Raw genomic sequence first — 26,920 nt, forward strand, 5'->3', positions numbered from 1 at the left:
GGCTTATTACACAGTGACTAAAAAGTTTCAGTATGTGTTTTTTTCCGTGTTATTATAATATAATTATAGTGATAATATAAATGCTTTCTCACCTGTAATGAACCAGCAGCATAAAACCGACATACAATTGACAGTTGTTGTACTGGTGAAATACAATTGACAGTTGTTGTACTAGTGAAAAAAAAAAAAAAAAAAATTCACTCACGAATTGATTAAATTGACAAAAATTCTAAGTAACTTTTTATCTCATATTATACAAAATGATAATGGCGATTTGTCTTTTTATTTCAAGTTTTCTTGAAATAAAAAGACAAATCAATCAACGTGTAAACCTAGGCAATAACCAACTTGAATGGGAAAATTTTTACTATACTTAGAGATCTTTAAAAATTGATTTAACTACATTCCTTAATAAATATATCCCATTTGCCATAAATCTAGCTTTATGACAAGCAGTAAGTTGATGAAGGTAGAAATTTGGTACTTTGTTACCCAAATAGAAAGAGTCGAGTTCACATAATCTTATATAGTTTGTTCTTATCTTGGAAAAGATTTTCAGGATTTGTCATTACCCTGTGCAACCTGATGCATGTAAGAATTGTTTTTAAAAATGTTGAAATTAAATCTGTCTAATGAGTAAATATCTTCATTGCATACCTGAAAATTTTCAGACAAATTCTTTTTAAAATTTGAAAATAGTTGTTTTTTATGAGCCTTTGTCTTTCCTGTTAGCACTAAATGACTGATGATCTTTCATATATGTGTCGACGACATAAAAGCAACATAATGTGCTTCCCGACAATATACCTACTTATAAGTTCGATTCCTCTATTATGTGCACCAGTTTGAAGCAGTTGTGTCAGTACAAACAGCAAAAATTTTATTTTCAATTTCAAAATCTACTAGTACCTTTTTTATTTGTTTTGCTTGGTCTTTGCCTTTAAATGAATTTGATTGGAACACTCTTAGTAGAATATCACAAATATTGTCATCCTCAGGAGCCGTCACACTTATTGCAATATGAAATACACACACTTATTGATGGTATGAAATCTTTTTCTGTGGGTTCCTGATTTTGACAAAACAATATCTTCCAAATAGAATTGAGGAAAGAATTACTGTATGACCCCTAACACCCAGATGCAATCTTGTAGAAACTTCACTTGTCGCTTTTGATAATCCGTCCCCTGATATTGATAGATGCAGCTCATCAGATCCTTTTTTTTCTTTTTTGTTAATGGCACAGTGAAATTTTTATCTTCTTCACTAGATTCATCAAAAATTGAATCATCAGATAAATTTGACTCAAAATTTATTGATTCTGTATCAGAAGCAGAGAAAATATGATTTTCAAATAAATTTTTTATTCTCTATGAGTATTTCAAGTTTTTTTGTCTAACTCATACCTACGTTCAATTCTCTTTTGGTAGATCACGTCAATATCCTCAGTTACATACATTTTTCGAGTTGATTTTTAGCCGGTTAAGAAATCAATGTCCTCTTTAATGGCATCAGGTGATCTGTTGCGATCAGTTGATTTTTGTTACAATATTTTTGCAGCCTATGTCAAAAAGTTCATTTTAAGCTTTTTTATAGTCGGTTTCTTCTAGATTTTCTTTTGAAGAGAAGTTCAATCTAATATGAAAAAAAAAGACACAATTTACACATTTACAACTTTAAAAGAGGTTGATAGATAAAATAAAATAAAAAAAAACAATTTATTGTAAATATATTAAGAAAATCTTACTTTTTAAGATTTATTTGCTTTCTTCATTTTTTGTTGAACTTTATAATCTTATCTCTAATGGTCTAATTTTTCATCAAGATGCCTTTTTGAAAACCCGCTCTGCACCAGATATTTACTACTTCTTTGACAAGACAATCTTTAATACCTGTCTCACATTTTGCACCAGGGAGTTAAGATTTAGCTGATACCCTCTTTTCTCCATGAAGAAACTAATATTTGATTTTGTTGACATATACCTTAATTACTTTGAAGAAATAATATGGTAATATTTTCTTAAAATGTCTCCATTTGTAGGCAACTGGTATTTGGGAAGCTCTAAAATGGGTCTTTTAAAAAGATACAACGGTCTCCTTGGGTAATTAAATATATAAATTTATAAAGTCTGCATTATACCAAACATATCTTGAAATTCTAACATTCTCTATTAAATTATTTATATTTTCTTAAAGATTTTGATCTTTAATTCCAATTAAAATTGATATTGGCAAGTGATCACTAGCTTTGAAATAGCTATATGATCAATGTAAGATGAATTTGGATATGTAAAATGTCGATATGTGACTGCGGGACCAGAACTTTTAGTTACGTCAACTAATTCTAATTCATCTGATTCAATAAATTCCGATAAAACCGTAGAAAAATTGTTTCTCTTGGGGCTAGATTACTGTAGTAGATTGTATATTTCGTTGGGAAATGATTGGAAGTTTACAAGTATAATTACTTCGTCACTACCCTTATGACACTTCATAATTCCTTTAAGTATGTCTAATTGATTTGAGTATATTTTTAATGACGTTTGATTGTTTCGTGACAAGGTTAGGTATGAGCCAATTACGTTAGTATAATTTTTTTTTAATTTTATTGCAAATATATTATCATCTTCGTAAAGAGATACGGTGTTTTGAAGGTCGATCGTGTTCGTGTTTATTTGCCTGGCTGAAAAATAATAAATTGGAGTTTTTATCAGAACTTTTAACTTTGGAATACTTGAGTTTTGATACCCAATGTTTGCACAGAAATGTTATATCATAAGAGATTACTAAAGTCTCGGTATATTTAATATTTGATTTAAGTCCCTATCAGTTAAAAGTACACAAGCTGAACGTTTTTGGAAGTTTTCTTTATTCAATGTGGTATTTAAAGCCATTTTGATTATTAAATTATATCTGATTCACGTTAGATTCTAAATCTTGGTCAACGTTTAAATATTTTTGCATTTCTTCCATAACGGTTCAATAATTATATTATTATCCCATATAGAATGGTTGAATATTTCATCATTTTCTGAATTATTAACAGAAACTCTGTATGATCTATAATACTCAATTTCTCTATTTAAGGTAATTGATATAAGCGTGATGCCTAATTTCGCTTCCATTGGCAGTTTAAGATCGTTTTCGTTGATTTGGTTGCTTACGCCACCTATAAAAACTTCAAACCTACGGATAATTCTATTACCGGCAATAATATTTTTAACCGGATCTTTTGTTCCAAATATAGGCTTTTAATCGCGATATATTTTACACGGAAACAAAATATTAGTTCACGCTTATCGAAAAAAAAAAGTTTTGAGAATCTGTAATAAATCAACTCCTAAATTACAAAATGATATCTCTTTCGGATAAAGAAAAGTGGTCAGGTATATATGACTTGAACTTTAGGGAACGTATCTTAATATGTATATTCTAATATTTTCCAAATAAAGTGATTATATTGTCATTGATTTTTTTTCTAAAATTCTTGTTAATTTTTGCCAATTTTTGAATTAACAAAAAAAAAACAAAAAAAAAACAAACTTATGAGCAAATTGTAGTCTAATGTTTTGCAAAAAAACTAATGCAATTGATCATCCTATTACGAATTTTATTTATAGATTTTTTATTATTTCAGAAAAATAAAAATAAAGAAAAAGAACACCCTTTCTTTTTGTACTTTTGTTAACAACTGCAAAAAGAAAAGTACAAATAGATTTTTCCTCAAAGTGCCACGCAGTTTGTTTATGGTAAAAAAATAACTGCAACACTGTCTGATGTTGCATTTAATATATTTAATATAGAAACTACAACATTTGTTTAAGAGAATCTTAAAGAGAACAAAATAAATGAAAATCTGAATAAATAAAAGCCATATGATCAACGGTGCTACATATATGGCTTCATTTTCATACAATTTAATTAAACAATGTTTTACACAAGTTTGATTAATAAATTTATTAGTTAAAATGTATTATTGTTTACATTGATTTTAAAATCCTGGCCTTATTCTAGACACTTTTTCAAGCAATAAAGAAAACAAAAAGTAATAAAATTCTACATATGTAGATATTGGTAAAAAATCAGTATATGTATGTACTTAAGTAACACATTTTATGGGAGACTGATTAAAGTAATTATGAAATTATTAGTTTTTTCAATTCTTTACACTTCTGCAGAAGTATAAAGAATTAAAAATACTATTAATTTGAAAATACCAAAATTGTGTAAGTTTAAATCAATTGGAAAAACTTGAATTTGTGGGAATTTGCATAAATGCAAGCTAGCATAAGTGTGTTGAGAGAATTTGAAAACACTAGCAAAAGTACAAACTTGCATAAGTGCGAGTTATCATATTTTCTAACTACAAACCGTTATAAAAAAAGTAAAGTATATACAACAACTGTTAGGTTGGGATTTTCTACTCACAGAAAATTGGGCACTGTTTCAATTGCCTACCCCTATCATTTAATGATTGATTTTGATAGAGAATTTCATGCTGATTAAAAATCATATAAAAACATTGACCTGAAAATTTAAGGAAAATACTCTAATTTGATGAATGCCATTTTAATTATACTCAAATAAGATTAGGTTCTTAATTTAAAAACAGCCCAGTTTTTATTAACACTTTAAAGAAAAACTACTTGCAGCAAAACCCAGTAGTTTCTAATTGGTTCCGACCCAAACCCTAACCCTGATCCTAACCATGTACATTTAATTGCACCAATCCCTATTTGTCAGTCGATGTATGTACATTTAATCGCATCAATCCCTATTTGTTAGTCGATGTATGTACATCTAAAAAGCTGTCTTGAAGATTTTTTATTAAAAAATATATATATACTCATTATAATATTTAACTGAATTTAAATAAATTTCAATAATGGCGACAATAAAAACCAGGTTGCATAATTAAAAAAAAAAAAGATTTTTTAAACGATTGATTTCTAAATAAAAACTGATTAAAAGACGTTTCTAAAAAGATGAATTATCTAGTGTTTTTAGTAAAAAATTTTAAACTTTAACATCAAGTTAGAGTACTTTCCTGAAATTTTCAGGTCTATGTTTTTATACAGCTTTTAATCAGCATAAAATTCTCAATCATAATCATAAAATATTAGGGGTAGGAAACTGAAACAGTGCCGAAAAATGTACATATATAAAATAATTAATTTTGATTGGAAAGGCTGTATTTTCATTTTTTAATGTTTCTTTATTATTCAGATTTTTTCACCAGCTTTTCACTTGTGAACATTTGTACAAATACTAGTGTTTGAAAATTCTTTTGGAAAGCTTATGCTAGTTTGCAGTTATGTAGATTTACAATAAATATAAATTCAATACATATAAAAATTTGGATTTATGAAGGTTTGCGCTTACAACATTTGAACTTATGAAGGGTTGCATTTATGAAATTTGTCTATAAGCAGTAAGAAGTGACCAGGGTTGAAATTTGACCCGGCAAGGGCTAGGGCTGCATAGACATTTATACATCCTAAAGTATATTTTTTAATTCAAAATTCATGTTATATTTTGTATATATATGTATATATAAGCATCATTATGATCAACATGATCATCATCATTGTCATCATCATCATTGTCATCATCATCGTCATCATCAACATCATCATCATCATCATCATCATCATCATCATCATCATCATCATCATCATCATCATCATCATCATCATCATCATCATCATCATTATCATCATAATCATCATCATTATCATCATCATCATCAGACTTTAGCCTTCCTTATTTATGCTGTTTCTCTAATATAAATAATCTAGAGCATTTTATTTGCTTAACTAAAGCTCATTTATACAATATGTAAGGCACTCTTTTTTTTTTTTTTTTTTTAACATCTTCGCTTCCAACAAGGCTGCAAGCAGCCACTAATTAAAGTTGGAAGTTACTGTAAGAGAAAAGATGAAGATTGTAGAGCAAGATAACAATTGACGGATGATTTAAAAGATTGCAAATTATATGAATCAGGAAAGTAAGATGAAGGAAGCGAATTCCAAAGAACTGATGTTCGAGGAAAAAAACTAGACAAATAAGCGTTTTTGGAGCACTTAGGAACAGTCACAGAAAAAGGATGACACTTAATTGAATGACAAGCAACACGAGAATGAATTTTAGTAGATGGCACAAGAGACGCTAGCTCTTTAGAGCAGTGCCCATTATAGTATTTGTAGAAAAGAGAAAGAGAAGCAACATTACGACGATGTGATAATGGTTGAAGGTTGGCTGCAAGAGCAGGTCCAACTATGTTTACAATGCGTTTTTGCACCTTGTCTAAAAGAGAAAGTGCATCATTAGAAGATCCGCCCCAGATATGGCAAAAGTATTCCATACAAGGCCGGATTTGAGATTTATAGAGATAGAGAATAGAATCCAGAGTAAGAAAGTGGCGAGCTCGATAAAGAGATGCAACCTTAGCAGATGCTAATTTTGCAACCGATTTGATATATGGTTTCCAAGAAAGATTGGAAGTAAAAGTTAATCCTAGAAGATGAAGAGTAGGTGACTCATCGAGTACATCACCGTTCATAAATATAGGAAGATCTAAATTATTGCGATAACGATTGGCTGAAAAAAATTGAGTTTTATCTGAATTAAAGTTCACCAGCCACTGTGAGCCCCATGCTGTAGCAGAAGTGAGATCCTTTTCAAGCTCAAATGCCCCCTCCAAGCAATCAGAGGGTGTTGGTTTCTTATCACGACAAGAATAAATGGTAGTATCATCAGCAAACAATGCCACTTTAGATGTGAGAATATCTGGAAGATCGTTAATGTAAATTAAAAAGAGTATAGGGCCAAGGATAGAACCTTGAGGAACCCCTGAAGTTACAGAATAAGAAGAAGAGTGCTGTCCATCGAGGACAACTTTTATGCTATGATTGGAAAGGAAGGATTCAATGATCTTAAAGATGTTGCCGGATACACCATAAGAAGAAAGCTTATGGAGAAGACCAGCATGCCAAACTTTATCAAACGCTTTTGAAATGTCAAGAGCGATGGCCTTAACCTCTCCACCTTCATCTAATGCACGATAAAACCTGTCAGTTATTACTGTTAGCAAATCAGCTGTAGAACGAGAAGATCGAAATCCATATTGATGGTCAGAAAGTAAGTTATTAGATTCAAGATGAGAAATTAAGTGTTTGTTAATTAAAGATTCAAAAACCTTGCTTATGATAGGAAGAAGACTTATGGGACGGTAGTTAGACAAATCAGATCGCTCCCCAGAATTTTTGAAGGTAGGGATAACAGATGCGGCTTTCCAGCAGGCTGGAAAGCAAGACTCTGATAAGCACTTGTTGAATATTTTTGAGAGTATAGACGACAGCTCCAGAAAACACTTCTGCAAAACAATAACAGGTATGTTGTCTGGGCCACAAGCTGTAGAAGAGTCTAGGCAGGAAATCACTTTAGATACAGATGCTGGAGTGATATAAATGTCAAGCAATGGATCAACCTGTTTGTTGGCAATATCAGGTAGAACGCAATTAGTGGAATCAAGAGATGATATTGATGAAAATTTTTTAGCAAACAGTTCGGCTTTGTCTTTAGGTGAGGTGACAAAGTCTGAACCATACAAGAGAGGTGGAATTATAGATTTGCCCTTATTATTGATATTATTAAAGATTCTCCAGAAGTCAGGAGAGCCTAATTTTTGAGATGAGATACGAGATTTCATGACCTGAGAATAGCGGGTTTTTGCGTTAGACAAAACCTTTTTACAGTTGTTTCTAGCAGTAATAAACAGAAGTCTGTTTTCTGGAGAATTGATTTGCTGATAAATATGGAAGTAACGGTTTCGATTGGCAATCGCAGCAGCACAGTGTGAGGAAAACCATGGAGGAGAGTGAGGCTTGACCTGGAATTGTCGAGAGGGAATAAAAGATTCAATGCCAGCCTGAATCCACGAAGTTATGTAAGAAGCACATTTGTCGACAGGAAGTTGAAAGATTTCTACCCAAGGGCCATCACGAAAAAAATCACAGAAAGAATCCCAGTCAGCTTTACTGTAGTTGTAAGAGGTTCGATAATAGGGGTATTCAGGTGATGAAGAAGAATGAGATATTAGTTTTAAAGAGATCAAACTGTGATCAGAAGCACCTAAGGGTGAATGTGGAGAAACTAAGCACTGACTAGGATCAGAAACAAGACATAAGTCGAGTAGAGAAGGTAAATGATTAGGGTTGTCAGGATAGCGAGTTGGAAAGTTGACTATTTGAGTTAGGGATTGAGAAAGGCAAAAGTTGCGGGCTTTAATGCCTGCAGAGTCACTGACACTAGAGCCAAGCCATTCAGAGTGGTGAGCATTAAAGTCACCGACAACAACTATATTAGCTGATGGATAAAGAGAGGGCTTGGTCAATATGATAGAGGGCTTGGTCAATATGATCAGAAATAACGTCAAAAAGAGTACAGTCTTGAGATGAAGGAGAGCGATATAGAACAAAGAGAAAGGCAATAGAGTGAAGTGGTGCTAAACGAAAGCACATGAAAGAATAGTCTGTGGATTCAAACCTTGTTTCACGACAAACAGGTGAATTCTTACGAATGTAAATGCCCAGGCCAAGCATGTGACTATTGGAGTCTTTATGAATCAGAGGAAGATAACCATCAGCACTAAGATCACAAGATGAGACAGCCGAACTCAAATTAGTCTCACAAAGAGCAATTAGGTCTGGTGAACTTTGCAAGAGATAAGACTCAACAGAAGAAAAGTTACTTCGAAGACCACGAATATTAGTGAATGATAGGTTTAGAGAACTTGGTGATGATGATGGTTTTTTGTGTTTTATAGTTTTTGGTACTTTATTCATTTTTAAATTAGATTCAAGAACTTGACTCAAAGCATAGATAGTACTCAGAACACTGTTTAATTGCCCAAGCAATTGCCTCATTACTACTAATAAACCCTAAGCCGTAACAAAGGGCTCCAAATGTGGCCTCCGCAATGCACACCAAAAGTACAAACAGGGACACCATCCATGCGCAACATGGCACTGTTAATACTTTGATATTTTTTAGCTGTTGATGGAATCAGCCTCTCTGAGAGCTACCACAGAGTTCGGGAAACCTGACTACCAGCCGGCCTCAGAACCATAAAACTGAGTTTTAGAGCTGTACTCTCATAAGGAGATAATAGAATGAGTTGCCTAGTCATAAAAACAGTGACACAACTCTCTTCAAGTTATCTTAATTCTACCTTTACCATTTAATCCTGAAGCTGCTACCTCTCTACATGCTGATACCTAAATCACTTTAATCTTCTCTAACAATCGTTCCATACAATGTTTTTTTATAATCTATAATAACTCTTACCCAACTTTATGTTTTCCTTTTATATACAACTTAAGTCTTCAGTTAACTATTTAAGTCTTACTTAAATAGTTAACTGAAGACTTAAGTTGTATATAACTTTTTAAGTCTTCAGTTAACTATTTCCTAGCTTTTTAATCCTATCCTCTATTTTTAAATAACTCAAAACTTAATAGGTGTTGCTTGCAACCTTGTTGGAAGTAAATGAGAGTTTAAAAATGTATAAATGTTTGCCAGTATTTAATAAATAGTAAATGTAAGTATAAAATTATAATATAAAAAGTATTATAAATTTTTTTTAAGCTCCGGCTATTAACTTCTGGTAAATCTTGTAATTTTGCCTGGGCTGGGTTTGCAAAAAGTCTTATTTTTATCCGGAACCCTGGTCACTTCCTAATAAACAGCTGTCAACTATTTTGATGTAGGATGTCATCAACAATGTTTCCTACACACTTAAATCTGCATATAAGATCAAATATAAGATATATATATATATATATATATATATATATATATATATATATATATATATATATATATATTTATATATACTGATCTTATATTTGGGCAGGTGCAGTGCTTTAACCATGATTATGTCAACAATCATAAGTGCAAACTGGCATAACTGCATATGTGCAAATTGGCATAAATGCACCAAAAGAATATGCAAACATTAGTATAAGTGCAAATTGGCATAAGTGCGCCAAACAAATATGCAAACATTGGCATAAGTGCAAACTAGCATAAGTACGAAGCAGTTGCAAAAACTGGCACAAGTGCAAACTGGCAAAAGTGTGAATTGGGATAAATGCACCGAACAGATTTGAAAACATTGGCATAAATGGGAACTGGCATAATTCCACCAAATAAAGTTAAAAACATTACCTTAAGTGCAAATTGGAATATCACACTTATGCCAATTCGTACTTATTCCAGTTTTCACTTATGTCAATGTTTTCAAATTTATTCGGCACACTTTTGCCATTTTTGCATTTATACCAATTTGCAATTATGTCAGTTTTTGTAATTGCTTCACACTTATGCCAGTTCGCACTTGTGCCAGGTTTTGAAAATGCACTTATGCCAGTTTGCACTTATGCTAGTTCTCACTTATAAAATTTGCGTTTATTTAGTCATCCCCATCACGAATGCATAAAATAAAATCTAAATAAATTTAGAAGTTTTCCACTAGAAAACAATACCTAGGTAACCAGCCATAATCGCATAATACAATTTTAATGACCAAAGTTCACTTAAAATCATTATATAGTGTTTATAGCACATTTAAAATTGACTGATCCTTAATTGATTAATCCTCAATTGTGGATTGCATAATTGGTTTATATAAAAAATTTGTATTAAAAAAAATGTGAAATTCAAAATTTTAATTTTTTTCACAATTACCATTCAAAAATTAAACACATAATAGACATGAAAGATTAAAATAATTCTAAATTTAGGCTGAAACACCAAACTAATGAAGAAGTTTTAACTGCAAATGTCTTAAATTCAACTGTTTAAAATTATTTTAATTGTTAATCAGTTTTGTTTTTTTACAGTTTTCATTCTTGAAACGTTACCTTTGCAAATATGGGGTGTCTTTGCCATCCTTTTTGAGAATTAGCTTAGAGAATGTTTAAAAAAAGTTGATCAGATCTAGTTGCTTTGCTGAAGTCTGAAGCTAGCTTGACTCCCCTTTCAGCACAGTCATTAATAACATTAACAGCTGCTGCATTCTCTGAACTGGCTATGTAAGGAGCAGATCTGTCCACCTCTGTCCCACTCCTCAACAGGCAGTTCATGAAAGCTGGTGTTTAAAGACAATGAATTATTAACCAAGAGTCAATTTCAGTAAGCTTGCACAGTCGAGTAGAATGATTAATGGGTGTTGGAAACTGTGGCTTGCCCCATCTTTTTTCAAATTAATTCAATGGAGCGAACAGATTGTTCACTGGTTTGAGCGTAAGCAAAGCATCTACTAAAGCTTGTCTTTCTGGTACTGAAAGACAAGCTTTAGTAGACACTTTTTCACTGAACAGTGCAAAAAAGATCAATTCAGCATGATACCAAAGATGAATCCTTGTTTTTAGCTTTATATTGCAGTAATTGCTTGTAAAGCTACAGGTTATTCCATAGTGCATCTGTGGTCTTGCTGCTTGTGAGCCACTACACTGCATACACAGTGTCATCATAGTAGTCATCTGGACTAAAAATGGGTGAATAGTGTTTCATTAAACCAATATTTTATGAAAACACTATTCACCGTTGTTTCAATAAGGTTAACTGTAGTTTATTTTTATGTTTACGGCAATGTAAGCTGCAGACAAGTTACTAGTGTTTGATCTTGTTGTGTCATATGTCATGTTAACAATGCAATCATTACAATGCTACTTGATCATCGGTTTCATTGTTAGCTCAGCAACAATTTCTCCAACTTTTTTATCCGTCCCCTTGGTGTAACTTGGAGTTATTAAAAGTCATTTTCAGATGCAGAATTATTGGATTTTTCAGTGGTATCAGTGCTGCTTCCATTGTTCACAGTTTCATACAGCAGAATCATTAATGATTATGCAATATTTCTTGCATGTTTCAAGTCTGCTGTATCTTGAGTGTTGTGTCTGTATATTTTCATGGTAAGAGTATTGTCAAAAGCTCTAAACCTGGAAGCTCTGTCTCCTTTCATGGACTTGTCATGGAATGTCAGATCCTCAGCATTTTTTATAAGACTTTTCACATTTGGTGACCAAAGTTGGAAAATTGATGCCAATATGGACTGCATTTTTTCCAGTTTATTCTGAGTGGCTGGGTGTCACAGTGGCTTTTATCAATTGAACTAATTTGTTCTCATCAAGAAGCTTCACAATCTTCTTGCATGCTCTGTGCTCTGTCACCATTGGAATGTTGGCTTTATAAAAAGTAATAATTTGTTGCATTACTATCTTTGCTACCGTTAATTGAGATAATGCACCAAGAGATCCAGGTCAGTGACTTTGCAATGGCATATTGTAGTGGTACATCATGCATCTCAAAACTTGTAAGTAAGTTGGATCTCTGCAACCAATGGTTGTTGCATTATCAAAGCAGATTACTGGTTAAATGTCAAGCATCTCAGCAGCCTGACAAGTGGTCATATGCAGGAGCATTCAGTGGACAAGACATTAGTGAAGTAGTATCAGTCAGTTTGTCTATAGTTGTTGATTCACAGGATGCATTTGTTTTACTCCCGACAAGCCCATATACATATATATATATATATATATATATATATATATATATATATATATATATATATATATATATATATATACAGACATTTTTTAATTCAAAGAAAAACTATCCTTTTTAGTTCCAGTAATATCCTTAATTTTCCTTATTGTATATTTTTCTTAAATAGCGTTGGTGTTTGATCCAATTGAAGAACTAATTGCAATCTATTAATAAACTATGAAATATTAATATAATTAAATTAATATTTATATTTGTATCTAATAATACACTATGAAGCATAAAATATAAATTAATTTAAGTTAATGTTTAAACTGTTATTTAGATTTTTTCTACAATTTTTAGCATTCATGTTATTCATAAATTAACGATGACAATCTATTAATGACATGCTAAAATACCCAATTAGAGTTTATATCACTTTTAGACAACTATAATTTGTGATTCTTGTTAAAAGTCAGACAAATATTATAGATAACCTTTAGACTTATAGTTTCTTTGAGAATAATTTGAGACTCAGCAGTGATATTTATTAAGTCTTAAATCTGAGATTCAGAAAGATGATGGTGGTTTTACTCATACAATTTTTATGAGTGTGCAGACCTAAACCATAGACAATGCTATAAAATTACCTTAACACTAATTTTAAATTATTTAAAATTAGTGTTAAGGTAATTTTATAATATTATAAGTCATTGCTTAGAAATAAAATGCTTATATCCGGAATTGTTGCAAAAAAGTTTTTTGCATTAGTGCAGTGTAACTTATTCCAAATGTGATGCAAATCTTTTCTAATGCTTTTGGAGCAAAAAAAGATTATCATCAAGTTTTATATATATTTATAAAGTTATTTACAAAATTATATATATATATATATATATATATATATATATATATATATATATATATATATATATATATATATATGTATATATATTTATAAAAAAAACATGATGTTTTTTATTCTTGACATTTTTTGTAAAATTTATTTACATTTTTAGAAGAATATTTTACAATAAAAAAACAACTCTGAAATAAGTATTAAAAGAAGTCTTTACAGAGAAATATTTACGGACAAAAATTATACATAATAAACAAATATATTTATTAGAAAATAACTTGGTAAATAACCAATTAAAATAACCAACTGTCAAAAAGTTAAACTGACAGTAAAATTAAATAGATAAGTTTATAGCGTAATGTAAAGTTTGTTTATTAAGTGATGGACTTTCCCATTTAATGTGAAGGACTTCTTTTATCTTTAATTTGTGTTTGGTTGGGGCATTATCCAAAATCTCAAAAGAATCACAGTTAACCAGATTTTTGCATTAAATAGATAAATTTATATATATATATATATATATATATATATATATATATATATATATATATATATATATATATATATATATATATATAATATTAATATATACTTATATTATATATATATATATAATATTAATATATACTTATATTATATATATATATATATATATATATATATATATATATATATATATATATATATATATATATATATATATATATATATATATATATTATTTATTTTAAATTACTTAAATATTAAATTATTTAATTATTAGTAATAAATTGAAATACCATTTGTAGGGTAGGGTTGTTGTTTAGTACATACATTGAAATTTAGAGTTCATTACATTCAATCATGCATCATACATTGAAGGTTTTGGCAGGCAGTAATTAAGTATAAAGGAAGTTTATTACTTAAAAAATATAATTTTATTTTTCCTACATATACCCTGTTTGAAAAAGTGGCTGAATTAAAGTCAGCATATTAAATATTAAGTTGTACAAAATAAATTAGTACACCACTAATCTTATTTAGATATCTAAATATTTAAATATGCGATCAGATTTAGATTTAGCACATTTAGATTAGTGCTGTAAAATATAATATAAAAATAAAATAAAATATAATATAAAAAACAATTGTGTCATGTTATTTTTATTATTAAAAAAATTTAAGGCTTGTTTGAGGAAGATGTAATTCAGAATAAAGAAAAGAAGTTAGGAGTTGTTTTAAAAACCGTAAAAAATGATGAAGATAGTGATGACAGTGAAAATTCTTCTGATGATGAGCATGAAAAAGTAAAAGAAGGAAAAGTAATGGTTGCTTGGTATAACCCTCATTCAAAATGGAGTGATGATGAAATTAAAGTTGTGGATGAGAATTCGGTATTTGTTTAATACATTTCTTTCTTCATTCATTTATATTAAGGTGTAGGATATTTTTATGCTTTTTTCTAAAATGAAAAGTTTTTTTAAGTGGTTACTTTCAACCCTAAAAACAACCACCATTACAAATGCTGTTTGTATAAAAAAGATTTTGCTTAAATTTTTTCATAGTCCTCACACTTTTTTAACAACAACTTATGTTGTTATATGTTGATTGATTACACTCTTTTTGCTCTATGATTTTTATTTGATGACGTGACTTGTTCTATTTTTTAAGTGCCATGGATTAAAAGAAACAATTTTTAAATTTAATTTTTTCTTTGTTAAAATGCTTGAAATCTCGCAATGTTGTGTAGCAAACATGTGGAAACATTGTATATGTTATTATATACTGGTCAATTTTAAAAAGTACATCATTGCAAACATGTTATTTTTTTGATTTGGAAATATAAGTAAAGAATGAGTTGCTTTTTCCAAATCACGACTTACAAGTTTTGGTCAATATTTTGTTTCTAAATTTTTTTAAAGTTTATAAAATGATTATTGTTACATTAGTTTTAAAAGTTTTTTCATTTGGAAAATCAAATGCATGAAGAAAATGTACATTAACAATTCAGACAGCCCAAATAATAAATAATATAAATTTTACATTTTAATTGTATTTTAAAAAAATACAAAATGTAATTTTATGTTGCTCTTTGGTCTTGGGGAGGTGAATAACATAAAAAAATAATTTATTTCGATTAAAAAAGTATTGAATAATTGCGCCAAAATGTTTGTATACTTAAATAATTAAAACAGATTTTGTGGGAATGTAAAAACACTGTAAAATTTGATGTGGCAATTTTTACTTGTTGGTTTAACATGGTTTTAAAAGCTTCTATTGATTAAAGAATTTATTGGTTTACATAGATGTCCAAGCTTCTATAATTAAAGAGTTTGTTGGTTTACATAGATGTCCAAGCTTCTATTAATTGAAGAATTTGTTGGTTTATTTAATTTCAAGATAAAGAGATTAAAAAAAAACTCCTATTTTTGCATGGAGTTTGTATTCATAGAGCCCAAAAATTGTTTGTTGTGGAGTTTGTATTCATAGAGCCCAAAAATTGTTTGGAAACTTCTTAAACTTATAGGAAAAAACCTATTTTGATTTTTTAGGAGTCCTTAAACCTAATTTTGGTCTCCAGGTTTCATATTTAAATTAATGCTGTGAAACTTAATATAAAAAACATTCGGAGTTTCTGGCTACTATTTTATCTAAAAACTAGATAAAATAGTAATAGATTCAAAAATGATAAGTTTTAGGACTAATAAACTTTTTCCCTGTGCTTTTTTAAAGTTTGTAAACATTTAGGAGCTTCAAGACTATAAAGGCCAAGTAAAAATAATGAGTTCTTTTTTTGTTTTTTATTATTTTGTTTATAAAGAGTCTCTAGAGTAGGGATGTCCCAAAAAAAACATTTTTGAATAATGTATGCAGAGAACCCCTAATGTGTTCTATATAATAAAAAAACTCTGGATTTAAAAATTTTTTGAATAAAAAATATTTTTAGGGGTCCCCCAAAACCCTTGAATATCAGACGGGTCCCAATAATTATCAAAAAAATAGTTCTTCAAAAGTATATCATGTTGGGTCTCAAAAGAAGCGGAATTTTTTAAAAATTTAAAAATTTAAAAATCATTATTTTATAAAAAACATAGCTAAAAAAAATTATAATAAAAAAACTTGTTAAGTTCCCTATTTTTCGTTTATAGTTAAAAACATCATTTTCTGTTCATTAAAATTTAAAATAATTTTTTTATAAAATGATGATTATTTTTAAAGTTTTTATATAATTTCGCTTTTTTTGAGACCCAACAAGACATACTTTTGAAAAACTTTCTTATTAATATTAGGGACCCATTAAGTGTTCAAGGGTCTTGGGGACCCCTAAAAATAATTTTTATTCAAAAAATTTTTAGAACTAGTATTTTTTTTATTATATAGAACACATTAAGGGGGTCTCTGCATATATTTTTCAAAAATGTTGTTTTTTGGGACACCCTACTCTAGAGGACTAAATATTTTTTTCAGCAAACATGCTAATTGTAGAAACAACTGGTAACAGTTTTAACAAAGACAATTTGACACTGAAGGCTCTGAAGTAAATTTAATGCTCTAACCAGCTTGATTATCTAGTCTGACCATTTTAAACTTATTTGTTTTTATCTATCATTTATTATATCACCTGTTTTATGTTATCAAGTATAATATATATATTATTGAACAAATTCAACATTCACATTATTCTGATGGTGTGTGAAAAAGACTTGTAAACTTTGAAAAAAAATTTGAAAATTTGGTAAAAGATTACTACATTTGTCCAACAACATCTGTAGAGTAGTCCAAGATCATCTGTACACTTTTGTCCAAGATCATCTGTATTTCTTTTTATTCCAATAACATCTGTCCAATATTATCTGGAAATTCAATGACCCCTAACAACATCTTTAGGAAGATGTAACTACATCTGGGAATTTTTCTCCAAGTGCAATTACATCTAGAAAAGTTTCCTCCAGATGTAATTACATCTGAAAAAAATCTTTTATGTAACTACATCTGGTTAAAATAATGCATTTATGTTTAATATTTTTTTCCAGATGTAACTGCATCTGAAAAAAACCATATGTGTAACTACATCTGGTTAAAATAATGCATTATGATTTAAAAATTTCATAAAATCCTGTAGTTATATTTAATATAATTGTAAAAATGTAACCACATCTGTAGAGTTCACAGATGTAGTTTTTTATTATTAACATAATTGAAAAGATGTAACAACATCTGTAAAATCTCCAGATGTAGTTGTACAGATGTTGTTATACTTAGATAATTGAAAAGATGTAACTACATCTGTAGTAATCATATACTTTTTACATAGATGTTATTAGACATCAATGAAATTTCAGATGTTGTTAGGCAGATGTTATTATACCTCAGTGTATTTACAGATGTTATTGGACAGATGTAGTTATACATCATTATATTTACAGATGCTGTTGGACAGATGTTATTAGACAAAGCAAAATGATGTCTGATATTGTTACTAGTGATATTTTCATTAACGTGAAGTTATAAAATTAGAAATAAAAATAATTGATTTCGTTAATGTGAATAAAAACTAAAATTAGGAATTATCTGAAGAACAAAAGCTGAAATAGAATTAGATATTAGCATCAAAAAACAAAAATAGGATTAGAATTAGGAATTATTAACGAACAAAAATTATTGAATATTTAAAAATTTAATACAATAATTTTTTTTTTTGACAATTAATTTACAAATTTTACATACTTGCTTTAAAATTGATGTTTGACCATAATGATGATGTATGGAATAATTATAGAATGTATCATTGAACCACAAAACTGGTCACGTGCTTGTCATTACGTATAAATTCAATGCGTTAATCTTTTGTTATAAAATAAAATAAACATCTAATAATTCTTAAGAGTTGCAAATCAATCACTCACAGAATAATGAGTTTATCAAGGTTGTTGGCTGTTAGGAAATGTGACAGTCCCGTATGGAAATTCTTTGTTTATGATGAAAAAACTGACAAATCCATGTGTCTAGTACAGGACATAAATAATGAGGGCATGTGTGGTACAACTCTTCCCGGAAAAAATTCCAGTAACTTGGTAGCGCATATTCAGAGAATACATAAAGACACACACAAATGTTACACGGATGAAAAGAAAAACGAAATGCAGAAAAAATATTTTTGAAACATAAATTTAATGAAATCAATTTTACATCTTCCCAAAATAGTGGAAAGATAAAAACCCAGACAATAAGAAAGTGTTTTGAACACTGAATCGCCGCATGGCCAACGGAATTAAGTGAATATCAAGTGTGTCAGGATAGCGTGATTGAAATGATTGTTAATACCAGCTATCCAATGGTATTGCTTGATCAGCCGTCGTTTCGAAAGACGAAAAAAATAATTAACAAAACTAAATTTTTAAATTATTGTTTTAAACAATTTTTAAATGTTTACCTGTATTTATAGTATCATTAATGTAATACTATAGTAACAAACAACACAAACTGATGTGCATTAAATTTTAACTGATTTAAATCTTATATTGCAGGGTCTGCAACACTGAACAAGCGGATAAACAAATGTTTTCTTCTATAATCTGCACAACTGAAAGACTTGATGAATCGTATATGCAATGTAACAATTTGTCTTGATGGTTGGACAAAGAAGGGTCTCACAGCATTGTTCCTTGGAATATCTGCTTGTTTCTATGACACCACCATTGATAAAACACAACATGCTTTATTAAATTTGATGGAACTCCAACATTCCCACACGGGTGAGATGCTTGCTGAATGTTTAAAGAAATGTCTTGACCAGTGGGGTATTAGAGAAAATCAAGTTATGTTGATTGTTTCAGACAATGGGTCTAATATGGTTAAATCCATCAGGCTCTTACAGGAAGTGCATGCAGGCTAAGAAATCTGACAAATCTGAATCTTATGAGTTTGAATCTGACAAGTTTTATGCATGAAACTGATGAGGAAGAAGTCCAGTCTCAGTCAAAACAAACTGATTTATCACTGCCAGATCATATTCCATATTGTTGAATGCCCTGTATGGCTCACACACTCCAGCTTCTCATAAAACCAGTTTATGAACATTATAGTACAACCATCTTAGAAGCGAGACAAGTGTTATCAAGAATTAGGAAATCAAGTATGGCAATTGAGAAACTTATTGACAAGTGTAGGAAGTCTGTGATTACTGACTGCACCTCAAGATGGAACAGTACATATAAGATGATTGACCGGCTGTTGAAAATAAAGAGATCAGTGAATGAAGTTCTTACAGAAATTGGTACATATTATTTTATTATTTATGTTATTAGTATGTATGAATTATTTTCGGAAATTTATTAGATCTACAAAATTGCATCTTACCTTATTTAAACAAAAAAACGAAACTGGTAATAAGTTGTAAGAAGTTCATTAGTCATTACCATTAAAAAACAAGACAGAGTATGTAGTCTTTAAAATATGTTTACTAATAACACAGAAAGACTATATCCTGCCTTTTAAATCACATCACAACAGCATGGAAAAAAAACGTCAATTCCTAAATTAAGTAAACCATCTGAAATTAAACTTTAATTTCAGATGGTTTACTTAAATTTAGGAATCAACACGTTCAAAGCAAGTGAATGGTTTCATCTTCAAAATATTTTTTCACTTTTGGAACCCTTTGCAGTACAAACAGATATACTTCAGACTGATACCCAGTCTCTTTCACAGGTTCTAGCATCTATACTCAGTTTGGAATGCCGTCTATAAGAATATCCTACCAACAAGTCTTTGACAGCAAATCTTCTTGGAGATCTACGTCAACGTTTTCAATCAATTCCGCAGCCAGACTCAGATACGTTTAATCCTCTTCCGTCAGCTGCATGTTTGTTAGATCCAACAGTTGCTGTCTTTATCCTCACACCGGAAATGGGCACCTTGCTCCACACAGCAAAGATGTATATAATAAGTGTTTGTGGAGTAGAGCCAGAATTACAAGCTGCTGCTGAGTCAAATGGATCTGAATGTGAATCTGCTGCCATAAAATGCCTTAAGTTCTTGTCAAATAAAATCTTTTCAAAAGAAGGAAAAATTTATAACCAAGACAATCTCACTGTTGCAAGTCAGATGTTGAGGTATTTGGTAGACATAAGCGATGATGAAGCGCTGCCAAGTAACAGCCTGCTCTTTTGAAAACAAAACAAAAGCAAGTATAGCAAGATTGCAATTTTGGCTGAAGATTTACTGTCCGCCCCAGCATCACAGGCGTTTGTAGAAAGGATTTTTCACTTTGTGCAATTTTAACTGTTGATCACCGCAATCGAATGAAAAAATTATTAGAGATGAGAATTTTTATGAAACTGAACAATTCTTTCAATTTTGAAAAAAAATCTTATTATAACTCAATTGAATCATTGAATGACTACTTTATGACTATTTGTATGCTTATTTAGATTGTTTAATACTAAGTTAAAAAAATTGTTTAAATATTTTTCTTGAAACTTATGTATTACATTATTTCTTGAAATAATGATAGGGGAGACCGGCTAGTTGGCATCAGGGGTAAGTTGACAAATTGCGTTTATCTGCAGTCTTTTATCAAAAAGTCTCAGAAATCTCAGGGAACGTTCCTAATTGACCATTTCATCTTGGGTCCTATGAAAAAAAATCTTAATTTTTATTTGTAACAATATTGAAAAAATTTATTTTTTACAAAAAAAAATATTTTTGAATTTACTTTTTACAAAAAAATTTTTTTAGAGGATTTTGTTACCAGGAACAAAGGTGTGGTATTGTTTTGGCTTCATATTCGAACTACTAATTGCTACCAGCTCATAGAAATATTAAATAATTTTTATAATTTTTTACTCACTAAATATGTTAATATTCTTTTTTATAGTTTGCGCTAACTTACCTCGCGGTGGGTTTTTTTTTAAGGCCCTGGAAGGTGCTATAAGGTTTTTTTTCTTAAATAAATGCAACCAGTACAAATTACCCAAATTCATACACTTCAAAAAACTACTCATTAATTTTTTTTTTAAATGTTTAAAAAAAATTTGACAGAAGTAAAATGTGAACTGAATTTGTAACTGAAATAAGAATTAAAAAGATTGAAATCATAAGAACTGAACTGAAATTAATTTCATCAGAACTAATTTAAAACAAGTAAAATTAAAATTAGAAATTTAATCAATGCTACAAGAACTAAGTAAAAATGGAAATAGAAGTTATATTTAGAACTTAAATATCACTGGTTGTTACCCTGACCCACAAATTTGTATTAAATATTTTGGGTATTTTAATTATGTAAACTATATTTTTTAGACTTCTATATTTGAGTTTTTTTTAGATTGAATTAGTGGATCGTTCTTTGTTACCTGGAGATGCTGTGAGATGGGTATTAAAAGCAAGAGGAAGTCAAAAGGGATTAGTAAAGAGCGTTGATGTCAAAGTGGATGTTGTTATTGTTGGAACAAACCATATATTAAAAGATATTCCTGTTGCACTTTTACCGCCATTAGATGTATGTTTTATGTTTTGCTTGAATTTGTTTTATGAATTTTTTTTTTTAGATGAATCAGTCTTGCAGCCAGAACCAAACATTTTTAAAGAACAAAATTTTTTTTAAAGGAAACTGACAAAGAAAAGCATAGTTTTTAAGTTACACATAAACCCATGTGTTTACAAACCATGTGTTTTTGTATAAAGAAAGGCATATACTCATTTAGTTTAAATTGAAATAAATAAGAAAACCAATAATCACTTAATAAATATTTATTATTTTTGTTTTTTCTTTTGTGAAATCTTTTTGATTTTTTTATCTTTTATTTTTTTTATTGTACTCTATAATTTTTTTTTTTAACTAAAAAAAAAGAAAAACAGAAAAATGATTTTATTACAATAATTATAAAAATTTTAATTAAAAAAAAATAAAGAAAATGTAAAAAAAAAATAATAATAATTATAAAAGTTATAATTGTTTAATAAGTTTCTGTAATTATTTAATAGTTTTTTTTTTAATTATAATTCACTCCCAACAAAGCTGCAAAGAACCACTATTAAGTTGGAAGTTACTTGGAAAAAAAAGAAAGAGTTATAGAGCAAGGAAACAATTGACAGAAGACTTGAAAAGTTGTAGGGTGTATGAAGATGGAGACATGATGATGGGAGAGAGTTCCAAAGGGTTAAATTGAGGGAAAAAAACTAAATGAATAAAAGTTTTTAGAGCACACAGGGACAGATACAATAAACTGAAGATGATAACTCTTTTGAGCAGCGACCATATTAGTATTTTTAGAAAAGAGAAAGAGACTCAAGCTTAGCAGATAGAGTGGGTTCAGCTACATTTACAATGCATTTTGGGACCTTGTCTAGAAGAGAAAGAGCATCATTAGAAGAAGCAATCCAAATATGACATCAGTATTCCATACAGGGAGGAATAAGAGACTCATTGAGGAATGAAATCAGGAGTAAGAAAATTGCAAGTATGATAAAGAGGAGCAACTATAATGGATGCTAGTTTAGCAATCCATTGTGTATATTGTTTCCATGAGAGGTCAGTAGTAAACAATAATAAAACCAATAACACGTAAAAAAGAGGACTCATTAAGAAGGTTACCAACCATATAAAAATGTCGATTGTATTGCGATAGTTGTTTGCAGTAAATAACTGTGTTTTGTTGAAGTTAAAATTTACAGGCCACTGTGAGCCCCAATCTGTTACACAAGTGAGATCAGATTCAAGATTGGCTGCTTGCTCTAAGCAATCAAAAAGAGAAAACTTTTTGTCAAGGCAGGAGTATAAAATCATTAGGGTAGTCCATTTTAAACTTTTTTTTAAATTATAACTGGGGTTTTTACCAGTGATGACATTTGATCTAAAAACGCTAAATACCTAAAATTTTGAGTTTAGAATGATTTTTAGATCCCTCACAAAATATTGGAAGTTCAAATAATGGATTGAACTTCCAATATATTGAAACTGGACAATCTGTTTGATTTAGAAAGTTTACATAGCATAAAAGAAATAACTTTGTTATGTTTTCAACTATTAAATTTATGGATTCATCAAAAAGTTTATTAAAAAAATCAATTTTGTTGTTGTTTATAAAATTAATTGTACAAATTATTTTAAAAACATTTATACTCATCGTAAAAAATATACTTTTTAATAATATAATATTTTTCTAAATTTAAATAAATGTCATTTATAGCATACAATCTTTCTCACTTTATTACCTTATACTTTATTTAGTGCATTTTTTAAAGGTTTTCAAAAATCTTAAAAGCTGTGGTTAAGTTGTTGCAAAAAATAATAAATACGTGGTCAGGAATAGAATGTGACCGCATGCCTTTCCTTTCCACGACTGACTGTGCTGATCAGATTATCTGTTTGGTATAAGAGAAAAGCAACGAAAGGAATGGTTTCATATTAAGAAACAGCAACTCAAGCAAGTCTTGAATTTTGCTCAACCCTTACTGATGATAATGAAGTCAATACGGGTGCCAAATTTTCTTCAGATGTTATAGAAGAAAATAAAAGAGATAAAAAATTTTCAGTGAGAAAAATAACCATCATTACAAATCTGCAAGAGCGCTGAAAATTTCATTAAGAGAACTGTTAAAAGAAACATGCTGATGGACCTGGTGAAAGAAAACAGCTACTTATTTTGGGAAAGACTTTAGCAGTAAGTGGAGCAACGTTAAATATTACAGTTTCTAAAATATTAGTTCATAGAGCATAATTAGCTAACAATTGAAGAAGCTGAATTCATTGAAGAAACTTGGATTCCACCTGAGTTTTTGGAAATTTTCCAGGATAGAAAAACTTTCAAGCAAGCTACTGGAAAAAAATTGTTGATGGATCTGGTCTAACACAATGTTGTTCAGTAATGAACCTAGTTGATAAATGGCAATTAAAAGCATCTGTTGTTGCACTTGTCTATGATACAACATAGGCAAACAGTGGAGCATATAATGGAGCCGCAATTCTAATTGAGAAGCAAATCGGTCATTCTCTACTTCGACTTGAATGTAGATATCATACTCCAGAGCTCTTTATAAATGCAACATCCAATGCTATTTGTGGTCTGAACAAATCACCAAGAGTTCAGCTGTTTGAAAGGTTCAAGGAAGAATTTCATAACCTAAACAAAAGTATAATGTGTGGGATTGGCCTCATGATCAAAATAGTTTTTTATTTCAATAAGTACTTGAAGTAAAGAAATGGGCAATAGAATGCTTGGAGAAGAACTAATGGAGCAGAATGTTCTTCGGAGTTTTTGAAAATTGGAACCACAGATGCCATTTTCTAGCAGGCAGGAAAACAAGATTCAGTCAAGCACTTATTAAATAGTTTAGAGAGAATTGAAGAAAGTTCTGGAGAACAATTTTGTAAGACTATGACAGGAATGTTGTCTGGACCACAAGCTGTAGAAGAGTTTAATTGAGATGTGACTTTAGCAACGAAGCTGGAGTGATTTGAATGTCTAACAACGGGTTAACCTGTTTTATTCGAATGGAAGGAAGAAAATAACCATAACATTCAAAAGTCAAATTTAAAGAAAAGTTCTTTGCAATTAGTTCTGCCTTATCCTTGGGAAAGGTAATAGTCCCTTGAATGAGAGATGGAATGTTGTTAATGACAATGTTGAATATTTTGCAAAAGTCTCTTGAGCCTAACTTCTGAGTTAAGATGCAAGATTTAGTGAACTGAGAAAATGGAGTTTAGCATCAGACAGCACCTTTTTACATCGATTTCTTGCAATAATAAATAGCCATTTGTTTTCAAGAAAATTATTCTTTTGAAAAAGATGACAAAAAATGATTACAAATTACTAGATATAGCAGCTGCATAAGAGGGTGAAAACCATGGAGTAAAATGAGGCTTGACTTGGAGCCAATGAGAAGAAATAAAAACTTCCATTCCTGCCTTAATTCATGAGGTTACATAGGAGGTGCATTTTTCAGCTGAGGGAAAAAACATCAGCCCAAGGACCGTCACAAAGAAAATCACGAAAAGAATCCCAGTCAGCTTTAAGGTAGTAGTAAGTAGTGCGATGATAGGGTGAGTCCGAATAGAAAGTATGAGATAAAAGGTTTAAAGAGATCATTGCATGGTCAGAACCACCAAAGGGAGAAAAATGGAGAAACTGAACACAAGCTAAGGTCAGAGACAAGACCTAAATTAAGAAGTGAAGGTAAATGATTAGGGTTGTCAGGAAAACAAGTCACCAAGTTAACTATCTGAGTAAGCGATTGAGAAGTGCAAAAGTTATAGGCTTTAGTGCCAGCAGGGTCAGTGGCGTTAGAGCCAAGCCTTTCAGTGTGATGAGCATTAAAGTCACCAATAACAACAATATTGGCAGAGGGGTAATGAGAGAGGGCATGGTCAATTTGATCAGAAATTACATCTAAGAGTGCAGTCTTGGGAAGAAGGAGATCCGTAAAGAACAAAGAGAAATGTAATAGAGTGAAGAGGTGCAAGCGGAAGCACATGAAAGAATGGTCATAGATTCAAATCAGATTTCGCGACAAATAATTGAATTGATGTGTATGTATACCCTCATGCCAAGCATGTGACTATTAGAGAAGAATAGCGGAATTTAAATTAGTCTCTCTAAGAGCAAGCAAGTGTGGTGAATTTTGCAAGAGGTAAGATTCTGATGGAAGATTGCTTGCAGACCATGAATATTTGTAAAAGATATAATATTTTGGATTATTTTTGGATTTAAGTTTAATGAGAACTTGACTCATTCATTGATAGAGTACGGCCTCCTAAGCAATGATCTATGCAGTTGTCTCAGTCCTGTTAATTATTCCTAAGTCGTAAGATAGAGCTCCTCATGTGGTCTCAACAAAGTACACCAAAAGCATTAACAAGGACACCATTCATGCGCAACATGGCACTTTTAATACTCTCATATTATACAGCTGTTGATGGAATCAGGCTCTCTGAGAGTTACTGCTGAGGTCGGAAAACCTTATTTACTTACAGCCCTCAGAACCATTATACTGAATTAAATTAAAGAGCTATACCTTCATTAAAATGAGAACCATTAAAAAGAGTTTTGGAGCTGTACAGTGGTGGCCAAAAGTCTTGGAACAAAACATTTAACGACCAAAAAAATTTATTTTTGATCTAAAGTATAAATTTTGAAAGTTTGATGCTTTTGTTTTTACATAGCAATATGTTTATAGTTACATATTTGTATATTGCGCAATTTATTATCGTTTTTTATTATTCATAAGCAATTTATCAGCTATATTATGCCAGAACTTTCACCTAAAAAAAGAGGAATTATTGCTGCATTATATGAACAAGGTTTAGTTCAAAGAGAATTATCTGAAAAGCTTGGTTGTTCATTATCAACTGTAAGTAGAACTTTAAAAAGGCATAAAGAAGAGCCCCAATTAAATTTTACTTCAAAGATGAGATCAGGCAGGCCCAGAGCAACCACCTCAAGAACTGACAAACTTATTGGCCGGATCAGCCATGCAAATCCACGGCTATCTGCACACGAGATTTCAAAAGAAATTTTTATTGAGAAA

General features: G+C 30.2%; 1 protein-coding gene across 1 annotated transcript in view; it reads left to right on the forward strand.

The window, feature by feature from the left end:
- Positions 1-3,247: 3,247 nt before the first annotated feature.
- Positions 3,248-26,920, forward strand: part of LOC100203835 ((E3-independent) E2 ubiquitin-conjugating enzyme) — a 67,448-nt gene continuing 43,775 nt past the window's right edge. Inside the window, exons 1-3 of the mRNA XM_065805738.1 lie at positions 3,248-3,386; positions 14,576-14,784; positions 21,720-21,893. Coding sequence (XP_065661810.1) covers positions 3,353-3,386; positions 14,576-14,784; positions 21,720-21,893 — 417 coding nt within the window. The 5' untranslated portion in view covers positions 3,248-3,352. The remainder of the gene's footprint in view (positions 3,387-14,575; positions 14,785-21,719; positions 21,894-26,920) is intronic.

Source organism: Hydra vulgaris, chromosome 09, assembly GCF_038396675.1.
Source record: "Hydra vulgaris chromosome 09, alternate assembly HydraT2T_AEP".
NCBI classification, from domain to species: domain Eukaryota; kingdom Metazoa; phylum Cnidaria; class Hydrozoa; order Anthoathecata; family Hydridae; genus Hydra; species Hydra vulgaris.